Genomic DNA, 25207 nt, shown 5'->3' on the forward strand with positions numbered 1-25207 from the left:
ACCCATTGATTGAGATATAAATCCCTATTATTTCAAAGATTCTAAAGCCAGAATTCAAATGCCATAATGTTTTCGAAGTGCAAGTTTCTTGACAAGAAAAAGAAAAATACAATATCAAGTTTGTTATTTCATATTAGAACCTTTGTAGCTAGCCTTTTATGAAGGGTTGTGGTCCTTAGATACTTTTGTTCTTTAGTTGCATTTCAAAGGTTTTGAAGAGTTACATTAACCCTTTTACCCCCAGGCTATTTGGAAATTTCCAACCCTTAACCCACAGGGGTTATTTTTTTTCAAGCACATTTTGCAGTATATTTTTTTTAAATTGCTCTAACAGCCTTAATTTTCATCATAGAGAGGTCAGGTTGGTCTCATTCTCTTGTAAAATGCCTGAAGTTTCTCTAAAAATTATCAAAAATATTAAAAAAAAATTTCAATAGCAGTTTTTTGCAAGGACGTACCGGTACATGCATGTGGGTAAGGGGTTGAGTTTTGTGAAACGTACCAGTACGTCCTTTGGGGGTAAAAGGGTTAATGTTTTAATAATTTTTTCAGAATTAATGGAGCACATGATGATGACTACCTTCTACTAATACATGATGAAACTAATAGTAAAGATTATAGCCTGAGGTTTCCGGGTAGTAAAAGAATACGCGAGATTAAGACCGACATTCACGGCTTGACTAACATAGCTGTGAGACATCAACAATGGACAGGCTGGCCTCCTAATGTGGATGAAGAGAAAGTGAGTGTTGTTTGGGTTTTCTCTTAGTCTTAGATATGTAACATGATTTCTATTGTCCCATTCAAACAACTGGGTCACAGTTAGACAACGGGTTGTTGTGGCCTGATTAGTAATGTCTCTGCCTGGTGATCGCCAGTTGGGGGTTCGAGTCCTGCTCAAACTCGTTAGTGCCATTAGTGTCTGCAACCTTACCATCCTTGTGAGCTAAGGTTGGGGGGTTTGGGGGAGCCTATATGTCTATCTGCTCCCTGGTCCTAGCTTGGATGGAGAGGAGGCTTGGGCGCTGATCATATACTATATGGTCAGTCTCTAGGGCATTGTCCTGCTTGCCATGGCAATGCCACTGTCCCTTTCCTCTGCCATTCATGAGCGACCTTTAAACCTTTAAACTGTGTTGCACATACCTGGTCCTGGATGTGATTTCTCTCACTCTTCCTTGTAACCCCATTAGTTCAGTTACTTTTTTTTGTCTTTGGGAATTTCCTGTCATGTTTACTTTGCAGTGTCTTCATAATTTTATTCCTGCTTTTATTTTTATTTCATATCCAGTTAGTTGTAATATAGTTAAAGTAAATAGATTTTTTATAGTTTGTAATCAGGAGAGTGGTGTATTGCTTTACCCACTAAGTCACTGTAAGTAGTATTCCAGATTCTTCATATTTGTACTTTTTTCAATTAGCAGGTTTTTAATTTTAATCTTTTCATTCATTTATAACTTTTCGTAGTGAGTTTTTTTGTTTGGTCTGGCTATTGTCATATTTCAAGGTTAATGATTATATTTTTCTTTTTGTAAATCTGATTTTTACATTTTGTTAGTAAATCAAACTAAAAATTTGCCCTCTATCTACTGTATAGTGTGTTGGTATTACATTTTTATTATTTTTCTTTGTTTTAATTGTCGCTTATGTCTCGTTAGTGATTTATACTTGTGTTATTATAGACTTGAGACCATATGGGGTGTGCAGTTCTTATAGTGTTGTGTAATTGCTTTTCGTTTTCCTTCTGGCATGTGACCTGCTGATTACCGTTACTTATCACGTTTATAGGGTCTGCATAGGTAAGATAATAGTTTGTATATATCTTCACTGGACAAAGGCCCGATCTGCTATTATATGCCATATCGAGGCAAAATCATTCTCAACTCTCATACAAGATGTGCTGCGGCCTTCCGCACATCTCTTCTATCTTTGCCTGCCTCTCCTATGTCCTCGGACAATTCTTCCTAAAGCTGTACCACTTGTTGGCTGTTTAGCAACAATGAGGAAGAAGGAACTTCGCTCACATTCCCACAGTCTCGGCATCATTTGATGGTTTGCTTTCTAACTTGGACATTGCTCATTCTTCCTGACTCCCATGCATGATATTTTATCTACATCCTTGTCAGTTCTATCTACTTTCTAGAAATCTCCCCTGTTGTAAATTTTGCTACTTCTCCAGAAGCTCGGTTTATTTAACCATTACCCATAAAATTTTTTCAATTTTCTTCCCTTAGTAAGCACATGCACTTAGTAAAGGAATGGGTATTCTAGCGGTAAGTAGGAACTGATGTGCCATACCGGCTGCTGACCAGTCTTACTCAAGATTGTTTACTCAATACTATGTATAAGAAGTCTCCCCTTGATGTTTTTTTTTTAACCATTACTACATGGGAGTGTGTACAGGAATTGATTCTGGAAGTCCAATATTCACATTCCCTTGGTATATTGTGGTGTGGGCAATACTTTGATTTAAAGTAAGTTTTCCCCACGATACCTCGCATGTGGTAGTACTTTGTAACTGCTACTGACCAAATTATCAGTGCAAAGTTGTAAAGGGAACTTGTTGTTAGCTCAGGGGAAAGCCAGGGAAAACTAGGGTAATTGATTGCAGCGCGGATGACTACAAGGACAATCCTCTACCTTTAGATAATTCACATAATCTGCCAACTTTCATTAATTGAGCTTTTTAAGCTATTGACATTGCTAGCTTACTTTGTTAAAGTTCAGTCCAGTGAATTCTCTCTGGTCCCACCCGCTACGTTGCCAACCTAACCTTAGCCTCATAGTTAAGTCTAGTTTTCAAGGTGTTTCAGTAAAAGTTCTGATTGTAGTTTTGGCTAAATGGATCTCTTCAATGTACTTGGATGCGTGTGAGATGATTAAGCCTACATACGTTTTAAAAGCCAGCAGAACATCTTGCCCATTGTGGTGAGCTTGCATCTTGGCAACTTGAAAAAGTCGCTAGTCTTTTGAGTCGAGTAGAATGAACATCTGGTGATTTCAACACCAAGCTGCTCCAGCTTCAGCTTGTAAAGCATGGTCAAGTCAGCAAGCTTGAAAATGAGTGGATGTGTAAGTCACAGCATTTTTCTTCTCCCAAATGTAGGTAACTAATTCGGAGAAAGCAAATAGATATGCTTTGTTGCAGTGCTCCTTTAGGTATGCACGTTCTTGGTGATACCATCCACCAGGTAAACGGTAATAATTTACTGTTTCTGGACATTTTCTTCTATTCTCTTATTCAATTGCATTGTCGTTGGTTCTCTAAGCTCTGCTCCTTTGATCTGATAAAAGAAACATTCTTGGGTTTTAGCGTTTTGAACTTTTTAGGTAATATTACTTCTACTGCCCTCATCACTGTTACCTGCAAAGGGTTGACCTTTTATAGGCTGTACTGAACTTTTTGTTGTTAAATACAATCTTGCAACTTTCATGATATATTGCCTTCTTTTGTCTCAAGGTTTCTTCTGTTCCACCACCTTTGTCAAGTCTTGGAAGGTCTAAATTGATTAGCAGGTCATTGAACAAGTGAATAGGGATATTCTTTGCCAGCTTCATATACCCAATCCCTCTTTTGACAGGATTGGCTATAGACAAGTGTGGGTCCAATCAGTGTCCCACAAGTTTACAATGAAACTTTTAGTCCTTTAAGGCGAATATAGATCCATGCTGAATTCTGTACTCAATCGTATAGGATTAGGTTTGTCCATATCTGTTATTATTGTGAATTTGTTGAGGTCTTTTTGTATTAAAAACATCCACTAGTCAGGTGTATTTTATGTACTTCAGACATACAGTATTGTTATATTTGAAAGGTTAGCATGAGCTAAATGCTTATGTGAACTACATGCACAATATTTTAATTTGCTTTGGGGAACATAACACAAACATCATTTGCGTATAGAAACAACAAATATTATTGAAATTCCAATTTTTCTCAATTAATATTTCATGTAATATTTTTCAGGCTACTTTAACGTCATCAGGCATCGCAAAGCAACATCATTTAACAGTAAGGAAGGTTACCAAAGATCGTACACCAAAAACCCAAAGAAAAGTAAGTTGCTAATTTTTAGGGAAAGTTTTTTCCTCTTAAGAGTATTACAGTAGTTAGTTTAGAGCAGTATAAGTGATGAAAGTGTGCAAATGGTGAAAATTTGAGACTTTTATTAAGTGTAAGCGGGTTATCACCTGATAAGATTTGAAAATAGTTATTCTTTAATCTGTGCCCAACTTGACCTGAAGAATGAGGATAATGGTTTTTTTTACAATGATTTAAATGGGAAAAAATGTGTTTGTAATACCTGGAGTAAGGGAGGATGGAGAGTAGTTAGTATGTTCTTAGTGAAAGAACATTATATTTATTGATTTGTGGTTTCTAAAGCAAAGTATCCTTAAATATACTTTGGAAAGGAAAAATGTTCTAGAAATTACTGAATTTTGAACTAGTGTAGCGTAGTGAGTAGAGTAAGATTATATGACAATTTCAGGGGAAGTAGCCTTTCATTGAATAGTTTAAGAAATATCAGCTTTTAGATACTGTATATAATTTAATACAATCTTGTTACTTGAAATCTAGCAGCTGTCTCCAAATTATTCAAATGTTACAATCCTTCTGAAATATAGAAAATGGCAGTCACCTTTGTCCTTGAAAGAACAAAACCATCAAATACCTTGATTTGCAGATTAAGAGTTTTAGAATCCAATGAAAATCACCTGAAGAATTACATAAGCTTTAAAAACTCACAGGAGAAGCTCGTCCTCATGAGACTGAGGGGAAGCCCTGTCCAGGGAGTCCTGGAGTGGCATGGGTCCTCCTGGCAAAGCACCTCTCTGTGAGACCCCCCCATCCTAGTCAACCAGGGAGGCTCTTCGGTGGTGGTTAGACCCAAGGAACACCCTAGAATGGGTCTCCCTCTTGGATCCTCCTCCGGAGATGCTTCTGTTAACAGATACATCCAAGGAGGGATGGGGGCCACATCTGCCAGCATAATCAGCTCCTGGCTAGTACAGTTGTAACGTGGGCGCCTAGCATTCGCATGACAGCAGATACATCCCAACCCGGTACCGTGGGTTTAAGCTGTTTGCCCAGCTGACGTTCTGGTGAGCATTTATTCTGATGAAAATTGAACTGAAACCTAACGCCTTTCACCTTTTGGCGGTGTCTGGTCTCTGGAGGAGAAGGCTCCCTGCATAAATGAGCTAGAACTGGTAGCAGTTCAGAGGCCCCTCCTCGAGTGGGGGACCTCGTCGGAGAGAAGGAGAGTAGCCCTGATGTGCAGCATCCTGATGTGCGTCAATGCTGCCGTCGTATCCACAACCTGGCAGCAGAGGTTCTGCCCTGGGATGATCATAGCACATAGGTTCGATTCTATACAGAAGTGTGTTTGTAGTGTTTAAGCCCAAAACTTGGAACTGGTTCAACAAGGATGATGACGTTGTGTCGTCCGCTGAGCGGAAAACAGTTCTGGGGTCTTGATTTACTGCTGAGAATTTAAGAACGTTCCCTCAGGGCTCGCCCTCGAGTGGAGGTCGTCGTCACAGGTTGAGGGGTTCACTCTTAATCCTCCATTGGGTCTTATGGCTTCCTTGTAAATTCCCTTCAGGAAATAATCCCAAGGACAACACCATCTTCCCTGACGGATAGGTACATACAGCGGCCCTGGGGCAGTTCTTCTTCCTTGGGGGGTTGAATCTAGGCTCCTTCAAGCAGATCTCAATGCTGATGAAAGGATTCGAGCTGGCATGTTCTCCCATAGCTCTCAAGATGGTGTTCCTCCTCGCCTTGACCTCGTCCAAGAGAGTAGGTGATCTCCACAGACTCTCAGTGGATGTCTCACTTTTACGGATGGAAGGAGCTGGTTTTCAAGTTCATCCCCCTCCTTCGGTGCAAAGACGCAGAATCCAGAGGTGGTAGACCTGCGGTTTGACGAGTGTTCCATCCCTGCCAACCCCAGGACAAATGATCCAAAGGATCTGCTGTTGTGCCCGGTGAGAGCGGTGTGGAAATACCTCTCCAGGACCGCCACTGTCCGCTCTACTATCAGGAACCTGTTTGTGACTACGGGGAAGGTGAAGAGGGTGGTCCCGAAGAACACGATCTCCTTCTGTGTCCGAGAGACAATCCGCATGGCGTACTCGGCTATGGGTAAACCCTGCCCCAGGTCCGCCAAGCCTCATGACATCAGGGGGCATCGGCACCTCGCTGGCCTTTGAAAGGAACATAGTGGTTGGCCAGGTGCTGAGAACAGGCATATGGACGAGACAATCGACCTTCACAGCCCAGTACCTCAGAGACTGTTTCTTCAGGTCTCAGGAGGGGTTTAAACTCGGCCCCGTCATGGTCGCACAACAGAGGATCTAAGGGCGTCCTGCACATGACACAATGCATATGGAGTGGTGAGGGATAGAGCATCTCAAAGCCCTATCCCCCCTACTTACCATGGTCTACTCCAGGAAGGAAGATGATGATGTCTTGGCGAGTGTTCCTCTGACTAACCCTGTTTTACATTTGCCTTAATTGTAGCACTTTTCCCTGACAGGCCATATCCCTCTCCGCAACCCTCATAACTTCTCCTACAGAGGTCTCTTCCCCACCTCCTAATTCTTAGGCTCCTATAACATTGGTCCGTGGTAAGGATTCGTGTGGGAACAAATGACAATTTCTAAGAAAATTATATTTTTCCTAACATATTGCTAATAGTTTGACTGGCCCCCATCCTTCCCTGCGGTAGACCCTAATGATAGAAACCATTTTCCGGGACATGGGTAGAATGGCGGGTCGCGACCTGGGAAGGTTGCCTGAGGCATGCTGGGAAAAAAAGTGAGCTCAGGGTTGCACACTTGGAGAGGGGTTTTGGGGGTATAGGCCTGTTGGGGGGGTTTAATTCTGGTCAGGGAGCTAGCGCTCAGGGGTTCTCCTATAAAACTGGTCTGTGATAAGTATGTATACAATTTTCTTAAGAAAGTTTCATTTTTAGGAAGAGATACCATTTCTGGGATTAGAGATTTTTTTAAACCATTTGTGAGAGCTGTGGTGCTCTAGTCAACTACCTGATAATGTTTGGACTAAAGTAGTGTCAGTATTCCAATATTAGCATGCGGAACTATTCTCGAGTGAAAATATTAGCCCTCGGATTCCAGGGATCGTCCTCTTTATTATAAATACTAGGATTCTTGGGATTCTGTCCGGTTTACCTGCCACTGTAAATAAAGTGGGGGTGATTGTATTCTTGAAATGCTCTGTCCCAATAATTGAATTCAGCTTGCACTTGAGACACTAATCATAGTGGTGCCATCCCATCATGGTAGGGTTGGGAGTGAACATTTAGGAGTCAGCTCTCTCAGGTGTCATTGGCGGAGAAATTAATTCCATGAAAAGTAGTGAGGTCTTTTATTATGTCAGACAATCTATTATTTTCTTTCTTTTAAACTTACTCTTTTTTCATATGGTTTGTTTATTTTTTATTACTATTCCCTCTCCCCCTAAAAATATAATAGAGTAAAATTGATTTGTTCCAACACAGAATACTTACCTCGAAATACTTTCTTAGGAGAGTCTGGAATCTCTCAATCACCGACCAAGAATTTTGCGTAGTTGCGCCCCTATCCGCTGCCTCTCAAGGGCATTCCAGGGCGTAAGGATACTCGCCCAGGTGCAACCCAGGTCGCGCGTGTGGCCATGCTTGATACCCAGTTAGCTTCTGGTCGCGGCGTAGATAACATCTCGCCGCTCTCGCTTATCCCGGCCGTTCACCTTTTGTTCCCACGTGATTACTTTGTGTTCTCACCCCCTTGTTCCATGTGTTCCCGTGTGTTCCTTTACCTTGTGTCTCACGTATTCCCATTGTGTTCCTCACCTTTCCCTTGTGTCGTTTGTGTTCAATTTTGCCATGAAACCTCAGCGTCGCTGTCCCGGGTCTCAAGCGGGTAAGGCTTGCGGGGCATGGGTCTCGCTGCCCGGGGTCGACCCGCATTCCTTGTGCTCCTCGTGTCGGGGGAAGAGGTGTTCCCCGGAGTTGATGTTTCTTGTACTCTTCGATCGAGTGGCAAACCCCAGACTCTGTTGATGACGTCTGTTAGTTTGAATAAGGAAAATTCTGTTGAGAAACTTGGCAATAAAAAGGTGCTAAAAGTATTGGGGATAAAAATTAGAATATGGAAGTTCTATTTATTCCTATGCGTATACAAACTTCCGAGTCATTTATATGGGTTACTCCAGGTCTTGTTTTCTCTCTGACAGGGCAATTGTGACTCGAAAGGAAACTACACATCTCTTGAAATGTACATGAATACTAACATTGGGAAGATGTAACCTAGGAGGGAATGTAGGTTTTCAGCAAAGGAAAATGCTATAATCCAACAATTTGAAAATTGCAAGTTTCATAAGTGAATGATGAAAAATTATTTTTGGAAATAGTAGGGGCCATTTCAGGAAAGCAATGACTCAATTTTCTGTCCAGGTGAAATGATGCCACAATTGACCTAAACCAATGACTATCCTTCCCTAAAACTGTTGTGAACAGGATATTGCAATTCATGCAATAGTAGCATAATGATCATCATTTGTAAAAGGCAATAGCAATAGAGTAATAATAATAATAGGGAAGTGGGGAATATGGGGAAAGGAAGAGTACCCCTGGATACAATCCAGTTTATAGCTCAAAGGCAGGTATTTGGGAAGGGAAAGATTAAGGAAATAGGGAGAAAGAGAAGTACAGGAGAAGAATAAAAGAGAGGGGCAGACCCTCTTGCGATATTAGGGAATTGGTATTATTATTGTTTTACACATTTTTCATGTAAAAGGCTAATATTCTTTGTTTACTCTTTATATTTAAGGTGGTTCTACACGTAGATTGAAAGAGTGGAAATTATATTGTTATATTTTTCTTTATACTTTAATTAGGGGGCAATGGAAGTTGATGAGAATAGTTCTGGTGATGAATTTGAGGATGCGCCTGAGCTTCTTAATGATGACGACGATTTCCTGGACATGATGGATGTTCCTGCGGCCAAAAAAACACAAGCCTTGAGTGAGTAGAGAGTCAAATTTGTTGGTCTATCGGATGTAGAAAATATTGGAAATTTAAATGTTCCTAAATATTGTAATTAAATATTCAATTTTTTATATATATATATATATATATATATAGTTGAGTTGAGCATTTAAATTGTTGGTTGGTTCAACATCTACAAAGTTTTAAGTCTGTATGCACACATCACTTTACATTTTCAAGACTCAGCAATAGTTTTTTAAAAAAGAATAATTAGTTTATGTAAGCTTGAATTTATAACCATATATGTACTTCAGACGAGCGAGCATTTACACTTTTCTAATTCAGTATCTCTCTTCAGTTCCTGCAGACATTGATGATGAAGTAATGGGGGTCATTCACTTCTCCGAGGAATTTCGAAATCGTTACGGAAACTGTGTTCCTATGTTTTTTCAAGGTTCACTTGAAGAAGCTCTTAAAGAGTCTGTTCTACTACCAGCAAAAAATGTAAGATAGTCCAACAATTGAACTTATAAACGTCTTTTTTTATATGTTCTTTAAATTTGTGATATGTGGTTTAATAAAGACAGGGGAAGCAATGAGTCTTGAATCAAGTGTCAGGGGGAATCTGAGAATAAATCTGAGCTAAAGCAAAGGTATAGGAACAAATAGAAGCAGGTGATTTGCCATAGTGAATGCCGATGATTGTGGAAGAGCAGTGATGGTTGATTGATATGGGCATTTGGGAGTTATATGAGAGAAGAGGCAAGTCTGTGAAAAGGTAAAGTAAAAAAATTTAGCATTGTATGTGTTAACAATTGGAAAAGACTTCAATTGTCTTATGTAACCAAGATGGAGAAGGTATGATTAAATGCGTAAGCTAAGTTTCCTTTAATGGACATACAGTATATAGATTTTGAGTGAGAATGGAAGAAAAAGATTACGATCTGTTGGGTGTGAACTTATTGCCTATATATTTAGACTTGTTTTAAGATTGAATATTAATAATAACATTTATATCTATACTTGCCTGATGTTCATATTGCTTCTCCTCCAGAAGAAAGAGACATTTACCCCCAAAATTTTGATACAAGTTTCCCCATTTTCTTTCCTTTCAGTAGACTCAGGTCTCTAGTAAAGCACACTAATGAGACACACTAGTGGCATGATTCTCAACCTGGGGAAGCATTAGTAATATCCAGTGGGGTGCATGTCTAGAAAAAAAAGGCTTCTTAGCAAGTCTAGAAAAAAAGGCTTCTTAGCAAGTCTAGAAAAAAAAGGCTTCTTAGCAAGTCTAGAAAAAAAGGCTTCTTAATTATGAAAAAAAATCTTTCATACATAACAATCCCAACTCTGATACTAATTATGTTTAGGTACTAAGAGACACTAGTAGACAGAAAAAGAGCAACATTAATACAAAAGAAAACTAAAGCAGAGGATATTCTAACAATATGTAAGAAGATGAAATGCAAATAAGCAGGACATATAATGAGAATGACAGATAATAGATGGACCTTAACTCTTTGGAAATTTCCAACCCTTAACCCCCAAGGGGTTATTTTTTCCCCAGCACATTTTGCAGTACTGTATATTTTTTTTTAATTGCTCTAACAGCCTTAATTTTTGTCATAGAGAGGTCAGGTTGGTCTCATTCTCTTGGAAAATGCCTGAATTTTCTCAAAAATTTTTCAAAAATATGATAAAAAAAATTTTTATAGCATTTTTTTGCAAGGACGTACCAGTACGTCCATGTGGGTAAAGGGATTAGTTTTGTGAAACGTACCAGTACGTCCTTTGGGGGTAAAAGGGTTAAGAATAACAATGGGTTCCTAAAGATTGTAAAGGAAGCAGGGGAAGAGAGAGGATGATCGATTAATGAACTAAGGAAGTTTGCGGATGTGGACTGTCACAGAAAGACCATAAACAGACAGGAATGGAAGCACATGTCAGAGGCCTTTGTTCGGCAGTGGACTAGTAAAGTAATAAAAACATCTATATGAATTTATATTTATGTAAAGTCAGGGGAAATATTACATACAAATGAATAAATATCTCCTATGCAAAAGACTCGGGTTTCTATATTTAGGAAAAATACAAATTACTTCCAAAATTGTAATTGTTCCGGCGTATATACAAACCCTCCGCTATTTATAGGGGTATACTTTCGGCGTAGCTGAAAGAATACCCCTATAAATAGCGGAGGGTTTGTATACTAGGAAAAATACAAATTACTTACAAATTTTTTATTGTTTATTGTTAAAATTCTTTTTATTGATCAGAGAAATATGCTAAAGTATTTTTATTTTCTTTCCAGAGGAAATTGTTAGCAGTGTATTTGCATCACGATGGTAGTGTCCTCTCCAATGTGTTTTGCTCACAAGCACTATGCCAATTGTCAGTTGTAGATTATTTATCGGCTAGTTTTGTTGTCTGGGGATGGGATCTTACACATGAAACAAATAAAGCGAGGTAATGTATTTTTTTTTTCTCAAATACAGTATTCCGTAAAGACACTAACTTTTTTCCATAAGGATACTGACTTTTTCACTTGATAATATAAATATTCATTATTTCAATAATTCTTCCTGAAATTCATTAGCTATTACTGTGTTTTGAAATGCAAGCTTTTCTTCATTGATATTTAAAACACAGCTGTCTACTCTTACAATACAAGCCCTTGGACTTATACCATCCTGTAGTGTAGCACTTTTACAGTTATCGTTCAAATCAACTGTTGAATAATTTATTATCATCTATTGTTGCCTTTGGCCTACAGTCCTGGGAACATTCGGAAAAAGCTCTTTGCCAGTTTCTAATGGCGTACCATATTTACATACATATACCAAGGCACTTCCCCCAATTTTGGGGGGTAGCTGACATTAAACAAAAGAAACAAAAAGAAAGGGGACCTCTCCTCTCTACGTTCCTCCCAGCCTGACAAGGGACTCAACCGAGTTCGGTTGGTACTGCTAGGGTGCCACAGCCCACCCTCCCCCGTTATCCACCACAGATGAAGCTTCATAACTCTGAATCCCCTACTGCTGCTACCTCCGTGATCATATTTAGCTTAAGCGAAATAAATAAAGCTCACATTTGTTTGACTTATGCTGGAGTTATCCTGTGAAGGACAGGGTGTCGTTTAGTCTCTTTCTCAACACTCTCCTTTCAGCAATTGGTTATTACAATAGGTAGTAGGTTGGCTAGGGCACCAGCCACCCATTGAGATACTACCACTAGAGAGTTGTAGAGTCCTTTGACTGGCCAGTAAGTTCTTCATTGGATCCTTCTCTCTGGTTACGGTTCACTTTCCCTTTGCCTACACATACACCAAAGAGTGGTCTATTCTTTACAGAATCTCCTCTGTCCTCATACACCTGACAACACTTGAGATTACCAAACAATTCTTCTTCACCCAAGGGGTTAACTACTGCACTGTAATTGTTCAGTGGCTACTTTCCTCATGGTAACGATAGAAGAGCCTCTTAGCTATGGTAAGCAGCTCTTCTAGGAGAAGGGCACTCTAAAATCAAGCCATTGTTCTAGTCTTGGGTAGTGCCATAGCCTCTGTACCATGGTCTTCCGCTGTCTTGGATTAGAGTTCTCTTGCTGGAGGGTACACTCGGGCACACTATTCTATCTAATTTCTCCTCTTGTTTTTTTAGTTTTCATAGTTTAAATAGAAAATATTTATTTCAATGTTGTTACTGTTCTTAAAATATTTTGGTTTTCCTTGTTTCCTTTCATCACTGGGCTATTTTCCTTGTTGGAGCCCCTGGGCTTATAGCATCCTTTTCCAGCTACAGTTGTAGCTTAGTAAGTAATGTTAATAATAATGTCTTCGGGATACAATTTAACAAATGGGGCATAGACACCACAACCTCGCTCCTTCATGAGCTGGTTGGACTGTCTTCACCAACTTTTCCATCCATCCATATACCAAGGCACTTCCCCCAATTTTGGGGGGTAGCCGACACCAACAATGAAACAAAACAAAAGGGGACCTCTACTCTCTACGTTCCTTCAGCCTAACCAGGGATTCAACCGAGTTCAGCTGGTACTGCTAGGGTGCCACAGCCCAACCACCCGCATTATCCACCACAGATGAAGCTTCATAATGCTGAATCCCCTACTGCTGCTACCTCCGCGGTCATCTAAGGCACCGGAGGAAGCAGCAGGGCTTACTGGAACTGCGTCACAATCGCTCGCCATTCATTCCTATTTCTAGCATGCTCTCTTGCCTCTCTCGCATCTATCCTCCTATCACCCAGAGCTTTCTTCACTCCATCCATCCACCCAAACCTTGCCCTTCCTCTTGTACTTCTCCCATCAACTCTTGCACTCATCACCTTCTTTGGCAGACAGCCATTTTCCATTCTCTCAACATGGCCAAACCACCTCAACACATTCATATCCACTCTAGCTGCTAACGTCAAGAACAAGTTAAATTGTAGTGTTTTTTAAATTTTCTCATTGAGAAGCTCGCACATCAGAAAAGTAATAGCTAAAGAAGTTCAGGAAAGTAAAGAAATAATTTTATAAAATTTTGTTTGTTCATTACAAGAAATTCAGATGTTTAGTGTACTGTTTATAAAAATAAAGTAATCTCATACTCATATTTACATAGTCCAAAATTATGTGTTTAAATCTTTTCAGGCTATTATGAATTAAGTAATTATTGTGTTTCAGGTTACTGAACCTTGTATCGACACACTTTGGTGCAATGGCTGCATCTACAGTTAGAAGTTTTAGTGTTGATAAACTTCCTGCTCTTTTGGTCATAACACGCACAAGAGGGATGATCGAAGTGTTATCTGTTATTCATGGTTTGTATGGAATTATTCTTCGCACTTCGACAGTGTCTTTGTATATAAAGAGTTAATTAAGAAATTTAAGAAGTTGTAGTGATGCATTCAATTTGGCAGGGTTCTTTGAGAAAAATTTCATGGCATTTGCTGAATTATGGCAAGCAAAGTCATATTGCCAAGGTGATAAATTAGAATCTATAAATTAATTATCTCTCTCTCTCTCTTTTTTTTATTAATGGTTTCTCCCTTATTTATTTATGGTTCTTCAGGTTGAGCACTTCCTTTTAAGGAAATTATATAGATTAATACCTTGTTACTGTCTAAAATTAATTTTACTACTAGCTTGTAGTAATGCGATTATAAAGGGGACATCTTTTTAGTCTTATTTTTATGTTAAGTCTTTCTGAAACCTCATACTGTTCAGTATTTTGCCTAAATTTAAAGGGGGTTACTTTTCAGTCTAGGATGGGGGTAGTTATGTAGTAATGCGATTATAAATGGGACATCTTTTTAATCTTATTTTTATGTTAAGTCTTTCTAAAACCTCATACTGTTCAGTATTTTGCCTAAATTTAAAGGGGGTTACTTTTCAGTTCAGGATGGGGGTAGTTATCCCATCTGCCCTAATGGAAAAAATAATGATTTTGGTATCCAAAGAATGAACAGGATGGTACTACAATTTAGTAATTTTCATTGATCAAATGTTACGAACCTTGCGTAATTTAGTTATTCATGAACAATAATTTTTTATTAACTAGGTGTTCATGTGTTACCTGTATATTAACTTCAAGAATTTGAATTTACAGGTAATGCAGTGTTAGATGAAGTCATGACCTCGTTATTACATGCAATGGAAATGTTCGAAGAGCAGAGAGCCACTGAAGTTCAGGAAGAAGAAGCTAGAGAAGCACGAGAGGCAGTGAAAGCAGAACAAGACGCGGCGTACATGGAGTCTTTGGCTGCCGATAGAGCAAAGGTAGAGACCCGTTTAAGCCTGCTATTGCATGTTTTTATACTGTGAATTTTGTTTCAATTTTGCTATCGACTGTGTATATAATCTTGTCATGTTGAATAAACCTCACTTTCATTCACCTCCCTTCCCTGTTAGTAATTAATATCCTCCTCTCTCAAATGAGTATAGATAGACTTAACTTGCATTTATTTAAGGTAGAGACCTGTTTAAGCTTGCTATTGCATGTTTTTATACTGTGAATTTTGTATCAATTTTGCTATCGACTGTGTATATAATCTTGTTGTCATGTTGAATAAACCTCACTTTCATTCATCTCGCTTCTCTGTTAGTAATTAATAGCCTCCTCGCACAAATGAGTATAGATAGACTTAACTTGCATTTATTTAAGGTAGAGACCCGTTTAAGCTTGCTGTTGCATGTTTTTATACTGTCTGAATTTTGTGTCAATTTTGCTATCGACTGTCTGTATGTAAGCTCTTTGTCATGTTGAATAAACCTCACTTTCATTTATCTCGCTTCTCTGTTAGTAATTAATAGCCTCCTCACATGAATGAGTATAGATAGACTTCACTTGCATTTATCTCGCTTGTCTGTTAGTAAAATGATCTCCTCGCACAAATGAGTATAGATTGAGGAAATAGCTTCAAATGTTCATTGCGAATTAAATATTGCTGTTAGTGTCTAATAATTGAAATTTTAAGCTAAATTATGTGTGGAAATATAGATATGGAATACATTTATGATAATGTAAAAAGTAATGCAAACCTTGAGAGATATTTTCTTATTATTTGGTAATAGGCAGCAGCCAAAAAGAAAGCAGAGATTGAAGAGAAGCAGGAAAGGGAGAGAGTAGAATCGCTTAAGCAACAAGAAGAAGCATTCAAAGAGGTAAGGCATTATTACTTTGTTCCTGATGCTACAATCAAAGAATTGTATAAGTTATAATGAAAATGTTTCGTTAGATGATTAATATGGACCCGCCCGAGAAGTAGTTCACTCGACTTCAGTGGAGGGTTGGATTTAAACCCAAAACAAGTAACAAGAAACAAGTAACAATTACCAGCAAATATTTTTCAACAATGTTGTCTTTTACCTGAAGCAATGTGATATCCCTATTTTGAGCGAAGAATGAATCATGTATGCTTGACCCTTTTATTCACAAGTGATTTTATATCAATTGTATGTGTTTGTGAGAACTTGGCAAAGATGAAAAGGATACGTAAATGAACAAATAACTTCTCTAACCTCATTCATAGAAATTCCGAAGTTAATTTTTTTAAGTGTAAAATCTTTCTATATATAACTGATTTGCAAAATATTGCATTTCCTGTATCTAAAATGTATAGGGGTGGTGCTTCTCCTGTATAAGCTTATTGTAACCTAGTGTCTTATATAATCCTACTCTGCATACACAGTAATATTTTTAAAATTCACAGTAAATACTTTGATTTTATATTTATATTTTTGTCTGTTTTATAGCATATTTCATTCATATTATATTTAAGTTGGTCTTGAATAATGCCAACGAAAGTTCCTTAAAGCCACCTATGCAACTGAAACTTTTCTTGGGACTAGTAACGAAAGTTCCCAAGAAAGTTCCTTCTTACTTCTGGTTGGGAATATTTTCATACAGAAGTACTTTATTTTTTGTGATTATTTTTATGAAAAACTGTCATCTGACTAAATTATTTTTTAAGCACCTTAACAAATTATTAAATGCTAATTTAGCTCAGACTCAAAAATTAATAGTACCTAAACTTAAATTTTATGCGAGCTTTCCTTTTATTCATGATGATTCCTTTAGACAGAATACTTTGCAAAGTATTGGGATGTGTTCAATCATGGCTAGCTGTGTTGGGTTTTAGCATTCATAATCCTAAGAGAAGAGTGTGTTATAGACCTGTCACCCATCATCATCATCATCATCTCCTACCCCTATTGATGCAAAGGGCCTCGGTTAGATTTTGCCAGTCATCTCTATCTTCGGCTTTTAATTCAATACGTCTCCAATCATCATCTATAGTGTATCAGAAATTTTTGGCCCCATTTACAATGTTAGGTTTTCCTTATGATCTTTTAAAAAAAATGTCATTTCAATTAGGTTTTCCTTATGATTTTAAAAAAAAATGTAATTTCAATTAGGTTTTCCTTATGATTTAAAAAAAAAATGTAATTTCAATTAGGTTTTCCTTATGATTTAAAAAAAATGTAATTTCAATTAGGTTTTCCTTATGATTTAAAAAAAATGTAATTTCAATTAGGTTTTCCTTATGATTTAAAAAAAAATGTAATTTCAATTAGGTTTTCCTTATGATTTTAAAAAAAAATTTAATTTCAATGATAAAATTTCCTATTCCTTATTCCTATACTCACGTGATGTTCATAAATGCTACTGCTCCAGAAACTCAATTTATTGACATTTACTGCTATAATTTGTAAAGCTTTGCAATTTTTATAGACACTTGCCACCAGTAGAGTAATGAGGCATTCTAGCAGACAATGACAAGAATGCTATTTCAGTTTCAATGCTGAATTATTTCCTGTCCTGTTGACATTATAAGTCAGTTGAGAGGAGGGTAGGCTTGTACAGTATATGAACATCAGATGAGTATAGGAAATAGATTTTATTACTAAAAATCCATTTACAGTATTCCTATAAACCTCCCCTGAAGTTCATATTGCGCACTCCCGTATGATAACCCTTTTACCCCCAAAGGACGTACTGGTACGTTTCACAAAACCCATCCCTTTACCCCCATGGACGTACCGGTACGTCCTTGCAAAAAAATGCTATAAAAATTTTTTTTTCATATTTTTGATCATTTATTTTAGAAAATTCAGGCATTTTTCAAGAGAATGAGACCAACCTGACCTCTCTATGACAAAAATTAAGGCTGTTAGAGCAATTTAAAAAATATATACTGCAAAATGTGCTGAGAAAAAAATAACCCCTTTGGGGGTTAAGGGTTGGAAATTTCAAAATAGCCTGGGGGTAAAAGGGTTAATGAAGGTGGGATTCCAGTACATATAGAATTCATTGTTTGTTTTAGTTTTAGTGTATTTATATGATGCATTATGTATATTTCAGGCTGTTAGAGCATCCTTAGAAACAGATATCCCTGATGAACCAAGTTCAGATTGCTCAGAATCCATTTCTACATTGAGATTTCGAATTCCTGGTGGGGAAACGTTTACACGCAACTTTTTAGCCAATACCAGTCTTCAGGTTAGTGTAGTATTTTTCTTTAATACATTGCCTGTTATTAATTACGGTTTTTGGTCAAATTTCTAATTTCTAGGTTCCACAAGAGACAGACCAGTGATTTGAGATAATTTGAGTGATTTTTATTATAACATTTTTACAATCGGACAATTCTAAACTTTTACAATCTGACAATTCTAAACTTTTACAATTTGACAATTCTAAACTTTTACAATCGAACAATTCTAAACTTTTACAATCGTACAATTCTAAACTTTTACAATCGGACAATTCTAAACTTTTACAATCGTACAATTCTAAACTTTTACAATCGGACAATTCTAAACTTTTACAATCGGACAATTCTAAACTTTTACAATCGTACAATTCTAAACTTTTACAATCGTACAATTCTAAACTTTTACAATCGGACAATTCTAAACTTTTACAATCGGACAATTCTAAACTTTTACAATCGGACAATTCTAAACTTTTACAATCGGACAATTCTAAACTTTTACAATCGGACAATTCTAAATTTTTACATTCGGGCAATTCTAAACTTTTACAATCGGGCAATTCTAAACTTTTACAATCGGGCAATTCTAAACTTTTACAATCGGACAATTCTATCAAATATCTTTATAAATGCTATGAAATCTTATTTCTTTGGTGTAACTGAGCAATGTAATTTTAATTTGGTGATTTAGTTGAATTACTGGTTTTCATGTTGTACAAAATATCAACCATTGCATGTACAGTAGTCTTATAAAGATATTTTCAGAAATCATAAGTGAAAGTAATTTTAAGCGCAACACCATTGGTATTTAACAGTTAATCCTGTTGATAAGGAGTTATTCATCGAATAGGCTAAATAGAAGAAAGCCAGAGAGGATGAGAACAGTATGTAATGGAAGATGAAATATCATTGGAAGGAGAAAGGATTAATGAGGTAGAATCATTCAAGTATTTAGGAACTATGATCTCCAATACAGTGTCTTTAGAATTAGAGATTAGTGAAAGATTGAAAAAAGTAAATCAGACAATGGCTAGGTTAAGTGAAATTTAGAAATGGAGATATGCCTATAGTATATAAAATAAAAATGGTTTTATTACCTTTATCATCAGTTTATTTCATAATATGAATTTTTTCATGTATGTCGGCGGTTATCGTACCGAGGCCAAGGCTAGCCTACGAATAAACCACTAAGAATTCATAGTTTGATTTTTGTAATGTTGATATAGAACAACCACCAAATCTTTTGGGTGGATGTTAGAGTGTAAAGGTAGTCCTACACGTAGAAATGTATGGTACAACAAAAAGGATACTACGACCCTTTATCTTTAAGAAACAACTGTGAAGGATTAAGAAATGGAAAATGTTGTAGACAAAAATTAAGACTCAAGGATTTTTGTTCAGAACGTCTGGTTGAATGGCGTTCATGCTCAACAGAATGGTGCTCACAAGTTAGAACAGACGTGGAATTGGGCCGTTCTTTTTACTTTTTTGGGGGGGGGGGGCCTGAAAATAATTTCATGACAAAAGGTAACTTTATGATTAATGGGTTAAAATTAATAACCACTGAATTATATCCTTTTTGGTACTTGCCTTACTTTGTGTGTAATTTCCTGCTAAAATGTCCACATACATTAATACTTCAACTCTTATGTATGAGATCTTGCTAGGGTCGCTTAGGTGAGCCTAGATATTAAAGGCATTTGTTCCTGTGCAAAATACAAACTTTCCACTCTTTACTGATGAGTATTATTTTGGCGAAGCTGAAACCAGCCGATAAGCTTTTTGTCAAGGTGATACTACCCACCGCTAATTAGCGTAGGGGGGAGCGGGTAGGTTAACCCTCGCGCTCACACCAGCACAAGTGACTAACAGTCACTTTTTATAACGGTTTGGTAGAATAAAGACTTAGTCTTCCACTCCCGCCAACCCCTTTTAAACGGTTGGGGTTAAAGGAAACTGGCCTAATGCTTAATAGTTTTCCTTTTGAGCTGCCTATCTTACATGGGTTTCCCGTGCGAGGAAGGTAGCAAGAAGCCTATGGGCTCTACCTCTGCTGCTCACCCTACGTTCGCTCGGCTTCAGCAGGCGAGCATGAGCAGTGGCTAACAGGAACAACTCGGAGTGACTTGTCACGGGACCGTGTCTCGGGAACGAGTTTCGGCTTCATTCCGGAGTGTTCAGGGTGCTGCTCCTCTACCGGGGTTCGCCCAAAGGTAGGAGATGTAACTTGTACAACCGGGAGGTTCACCTCCAAGTGTTGCGCAGTCCGACCTTCCGAGGAAGAACGATGCAACACCCTTCCGAGCGGCAGCTCCCTCATCCGCGAGGTGATGCGCCATCGGAAGGAGGAGATAATCGATCCTCTCTCTTGTGAGAGGAGAGATCTTCTCCAACACCCTTCTAACTAGCGGTGGGTAGTTACACCTTGACACAAAGCTTACAATCTGGTTTCAGCTTTGCCAAAATAATACTCCTCGGTAAAGAGCTCCAGGTTTGTATTGCCAGGAAAAATACAAATTACTTCCAAATTTGTAATCTATTTTGTATATGGTAATGATTGGTACTTTACATGTTTTCATATAATAGTGTACATGTGAACTCTTAACATGGCAACTGGGATTACTGTATATGTCTCTGTGAAGCATAACTTCATACAGTACTTGAGCAAGTAGGTCAGAGAAACAAGTTAGAATAATTAACCTTTTTCTAAAAGTGTTCATATCCAGTAACATTTTGATTCAACACTGGAGACTCTTAGGGTGAAGGGTTTAATATATGAACCAAATTTATATAAGGAAATATTTTAGATCTAAATAACTACAGTAGTAAATATGTGTGTTATATAGTCATCAGTAAATATTTGTCATATGATATCAAGAATTTTATTAACATAGTGTAGTTGAGTAAAGTTAAAAGAGTACAATTCTATCGTGTACATTTTGTATAGTTGTGAAATTTAATTGCATTATATCATGGTTGGTGTATTAAATAGTCTCCTGTATGTTAATCCTTGGTATCAATTGGGTATCATACAGACACTTAGAGTCACTGAAAAATACCTTTTAATATTAGAAAGGATACAAAGCAGCCGGGCTAACTTCTGCCAGACACACAGTGACGCTTACCAAAAAAAACATTACAGAAAACGTGCGTGGGGCGCACTTGATAGGGGTAACTTATGTAACACTGTACAGTAATTGCTTGATTATTGCTGATAACAGCAGGGAATGCTCTTTCAAACTAAATTTAGATTCTCTTGTATCTGAGCTTGTATCTACTTTAATGGTGTTCGTCATTCTTCGTAACCTTCAGGTGCTGCTCAATTACCTTCATGTTAAAGGATATCCTGCTGATGAATACAAGTGTCTTCAGTCGTGGCCACGCAGAGATGTAAGTATGCTATTTCCTTTAGTTGGACATGGTAAAGATACTGTTGAAGAAAGAAAAGCAAGATTAATAGATGAGGATAAGAAAGCTGAAGTAAAAAAATTAAATTATGATAATATTTATTTTTAGGCTCAAAACTTTCATACTGTATTGCTTTAGTTTCTGTATGATTGGTCTGGTGTTTGTAACCTACAGGTTAATACTACGTAAAGCTATATTCATTGTATTGAATTAACCCTTTTACCTCCAAAGGACGTACTGGTACGTTTCACAAAACACATCCCTTTACCCCCATGGACGTACCGGTATGTCCTTGCAAAAAACTGCTATTTACAATTTTTTTTGACAGATCTTTGATAATTTTTTGAGAAACATCAGGCATTTTCCAAGAGAATGAGACCAACCTGACCTCTCTATAATGAAAATTAAGGCTGTTAGAGCAATTTGAAAAATATATACTGCAAAATGTGCTTGAAAAACAAATAACCCTTGGGGGTTAAGGGTTGGAAAGTTCCAAATATCCTGGGGGTAAAAGGGTTAACCCTTTTACCCCCAGGCTATTTGGAAATTTCCAACCCTTAACCCCCAGGGGTTATTTTTTTCCCAGCACATTTTGCAGTATATTTTTTTTTAAATTGCTCTAACAGCCTTAATTTTTGTCATAGAGAGGTCAGGTTGGTCTCATTCTCTTGGAAAATGCCTGAAGTTTCTCAAAAAATTATAAAAAATATGAAATAAAAATTTTTTATAGCAGTTTTTTGCAAGGATGTTCCAGTACGTCCATGGGGGTAAAGGGATGAGTTTTGTGAAACGTACCAGTACGTCCTTTGGGGGTAAAAGGGTTAATATTAATTTAAGCATTTTCTTCAGTAATATAATGTACTTTTTTTTTTCAGATAAGTTCTCTAGATACATCTAAAACTCTATTGGATTACGCTCTGTATCCTCAAGAAACACTGAATCTAGAAGAACGATGAGTAGGGGAATTAGTCGGATGGTTTGAACCAAGTGTTGTGGAAATGCTGCTGTGAGAGCAGTTGTGTCACCAAAGCCACCTGTGATCTGTTTTTGGGGAGGGAGGTTAAAGGGGGTCGAATTATTGGGTAGACTCCGTCATGTAATGAATGAAGAAAGCCCAATATAAGTATCCATGTATAATTGCTTTAAATTAAACACTTTGAATAAGACGTGGCTTTATATACTTACTAGCTCATTATCGCTTATTCAGAAAAGCCTTTTTCACCGTCAGAATCCTTGTGCTATTTTTGGATAATACTGTGAAATCCTATCTTTTTCACCTGATTATTATAAATATAGAATAAAGTTCATGAAAATTTATTGTCATGTTCTGAAATTTTTTTACTGAGTGATCAAGATGTTCAGCCTTATTACCTGGACAAGTAAAGGAAGTATAAAGTGATGTATCTTATGAACATATCAGCATGTTTTAAATGCTGGTGTAAATATTGCATGGACCTTTTATCTCCGGAAATTGAGAGTATAGTGATTTAGAATAAATTGTATGAACTGATGACTTTTGATTCCTATCTTAGTGAAATATATCTTCCAATCATTTGCTTTAAGATGGCTCGTAAAGAAAGTTTTCAAAATTAAATACTCCGTTTTGCAAGTTACAATAAGGAATGCTGTACATTTTATACTATCATCAATGTAATGAAGTACATAATTAAGGTTTAAATCTGATAGGAGAGGTCTGAATAATTCATTTCAATGTGATGAGCCAAGTTTAGGCTAAGAAAATAAGGAATATCAGATTAAAGGATATTAAAATATAGGATGGAAGGGGTAAGGTTGAAGTCTGTCCACATACTGCAAAGAACCCCTGGCATTGGTACAAGAAAGAAAAGGAAATTTCATCGTGTGATAGGTAAATACAGACCATAGCAACAATTAAATTGAAATTTAAGAGAATATTCCAGAAACTATAAGCAAAAATATAAAGAATGTCACGGCATGAAGTTAATGGGTTTATATGCATATGACTTGTACTCGGGAATTTCATGTTTTTTAAAGTACGTTTATTCCTGAAAATCTACTTTGTAATCTAGAATTATTTCTTTAAGCAAATTATTAAGTCAAACCTAAATACATGATTTGGTATTATATTTTATTGAAGAGGTTCTTAATGTATTATTGACTTGAATATCTAATCAATATGAATTGTTTTATGCAAGGAATGAAAGAAATTTATAACAATTGTTCCCATACAAACAAATCTTATGTTATTTATGTGGATTATCTTTTGGCAAAGCTGGAAGGTAGCCATTAGACTGAAAGTGTGAGATGGTAACTCGGCCTAATCACTTCGAGTGGGTAGGCTGGGGAGTGGGGGATACCCAGCCGTGTCTATATACTCTTACGGCTGTGAGCTATGTCACATTCCTTTTGGCTTATAGAGAGCGGACATCTCTCCCTCCTCCAATGGCTGCCATTGACTTTGTAATTTTTCCTTTCTCTTTTCAGGTGTGCTTGTTCTTCTGATCGCCTTCATGTGGACCTGTCCTGGGAGGGAGAGTGCTATGTGTGGTACCTTCATGTCATCGGTGGATACCGACCTACACTATGTATCCTTCATGTAGAGGGCATTGCTGTGAGCAGGGTTTGCCCTGTGTAGAATACAAGGCAGTGGCCTGCCTCCCAGGCCACCTCCCTACAAATCATTACACCATGCAACTGACCGAAACCTCGCTTTGAAGACGGCGTTCCTACTCGCTTTATCCCCGGCAAAGAGAATAGCGAACTACATGGCGTCTCATATGACATCGCCCTTTCAAGGGGATGGAGGGAAGTGACACACTGTTTCATCCCCGAGTTTATTGCTAAGACTCAAAATCCGGCGGAAGTGGACCCTAGATTCTGGCCCTTTCAGATTATGAGTACGTTCTGTAACCAATTATTATTATTATTACTTGCTAAGCAACAACTCTAGTTGGAAAAGCAAGATGCTATAAGCCCAGGGACCCCAACAGGGAAAATAGCCCAGTGAGAAAAGTAAGCAAGGAAAAATAAAATATCTTTAGAACAGCAACAACATTAAAACAAAATTTCCCATATAAACTATTAAAAAATCAACAAAACAAGAGGAAGAAAATAAGATAGAATAGAGTGCCCGAGTGTACCCTCAAGAAAGAGAACTCTAACCCAAGACACTGAAAAGCCATGGTACAGGGGCTATGGCACTACCCAAGAATAGAGAACAATGGTTTGATTTTGGAGTGTCGTCCCAGAAGAGCTGCTTACCATAGCTAAAGAGTCTTTTATACCCTTACCAAGAGGAAAGTAGTCACTGAACAATTACAGTGCAGTAGATAATCCCTTGGGTGAAGTAGAATAGTTTGGTAATCTCAGTTTTGTCAGGTTTATGAGGACATAGGAGAATCTGTAAAGAATAATCCAGACTTCGGTGTATGTGTGGGCAAAGGGGAAGGTGAACTGTAACCAGAGAAAAGGATCCAATGTGCTACTGCCTGGCCAGTCAAAGGACCCCATAACTCTAGCGGTAGTATCTCGACGGGTGATCCAGATCAATTGTTACTGTGCCCAGGGAGGAGTTTGAGATATTATTGGCCCGCTATCACCTGTCCCCCAAAAGTCCTGCTTGCAATCAAAAAGTGACGAAGCTCATGGCTGTGAGAGTGTATAAAAAGCCGGCCAGGTACCCCCCAGCCACCCCCGGCCTACCCACCTCGCACTTTTAGTCTAATGGCTACCTTCCAGGTAAGTCGAAAGAAAATCCACATAAATAACTACAGGGTTCTATTAAGCTAGGGAAAAATACAAATTATCTCCGAATTTGTGGTATTTATG

General features: G+C 37.7%; 1 protein-coding gene across 1 annotated transcript in view; it reads left to right on the plus strand.

The window, feature by feature from the left end:
* casp (Fas associated factor casp) overlaps window positions 1-22910 on the plus strand; it is a 44796-nt gene extending 21886 nt beyond the window's left edge. Inside the window, exons 6-16 of the mRNA XM_068383370.1 lie at window positions 553-742; window positions 3968-4057; window positions 8906-9032; window positions 9355-9500; window positions 11308-11462; window positions 13680-13816; window positions 14605-14774; window positions 15570-15659; window positions 17860-17997; window positions 21305-21382; window positions 22276-22910. Of these exons, the coding sequence (XP_068239471.1) occupies window positions 553-742; window positions 3968-4057; window positions 8906-9032; window positions 9355-9500; window positions 11308-11462; window positions 13680-13816; window positions 14605-14774; window positions 15570-15659; window positions 17860-17997; window positions 21305-21382; window positions 22276-22356 (1402 nt within the window). The 3' untranslated portion in view covers window positions 22357-22910. The remainder of the gene's footprint in view (window positions 1-552; window positions 743-3967; window positions 4058-8905; window positions 9033-9354; window positions 9501-11307; window positions 11463-13679; window positions 13817-14604; window positions 14775-15569; window positions 15660-17859; window positions 17998-21304; window positions 21383-22275) is intronic.
* Window positions 22911-25207: the final 2297 nt, after the last annotated feature.

Source organism: Palaemon carinicauda, chromosome 11, assembly GCF_036898095.1.
Source record: "Palaemon carinicauda isolate YSFRI2023 chromosome 11, ASM3689809v2, whole genome shotgun sequence".
In the NCBI taxonomy this organism is placed as follows: Eukaryota; Metazoa; Arthropoda; class Malacostraca; order Decapoda; family Palaemonidae; genus Palaemon; species Palaemon carinicauda.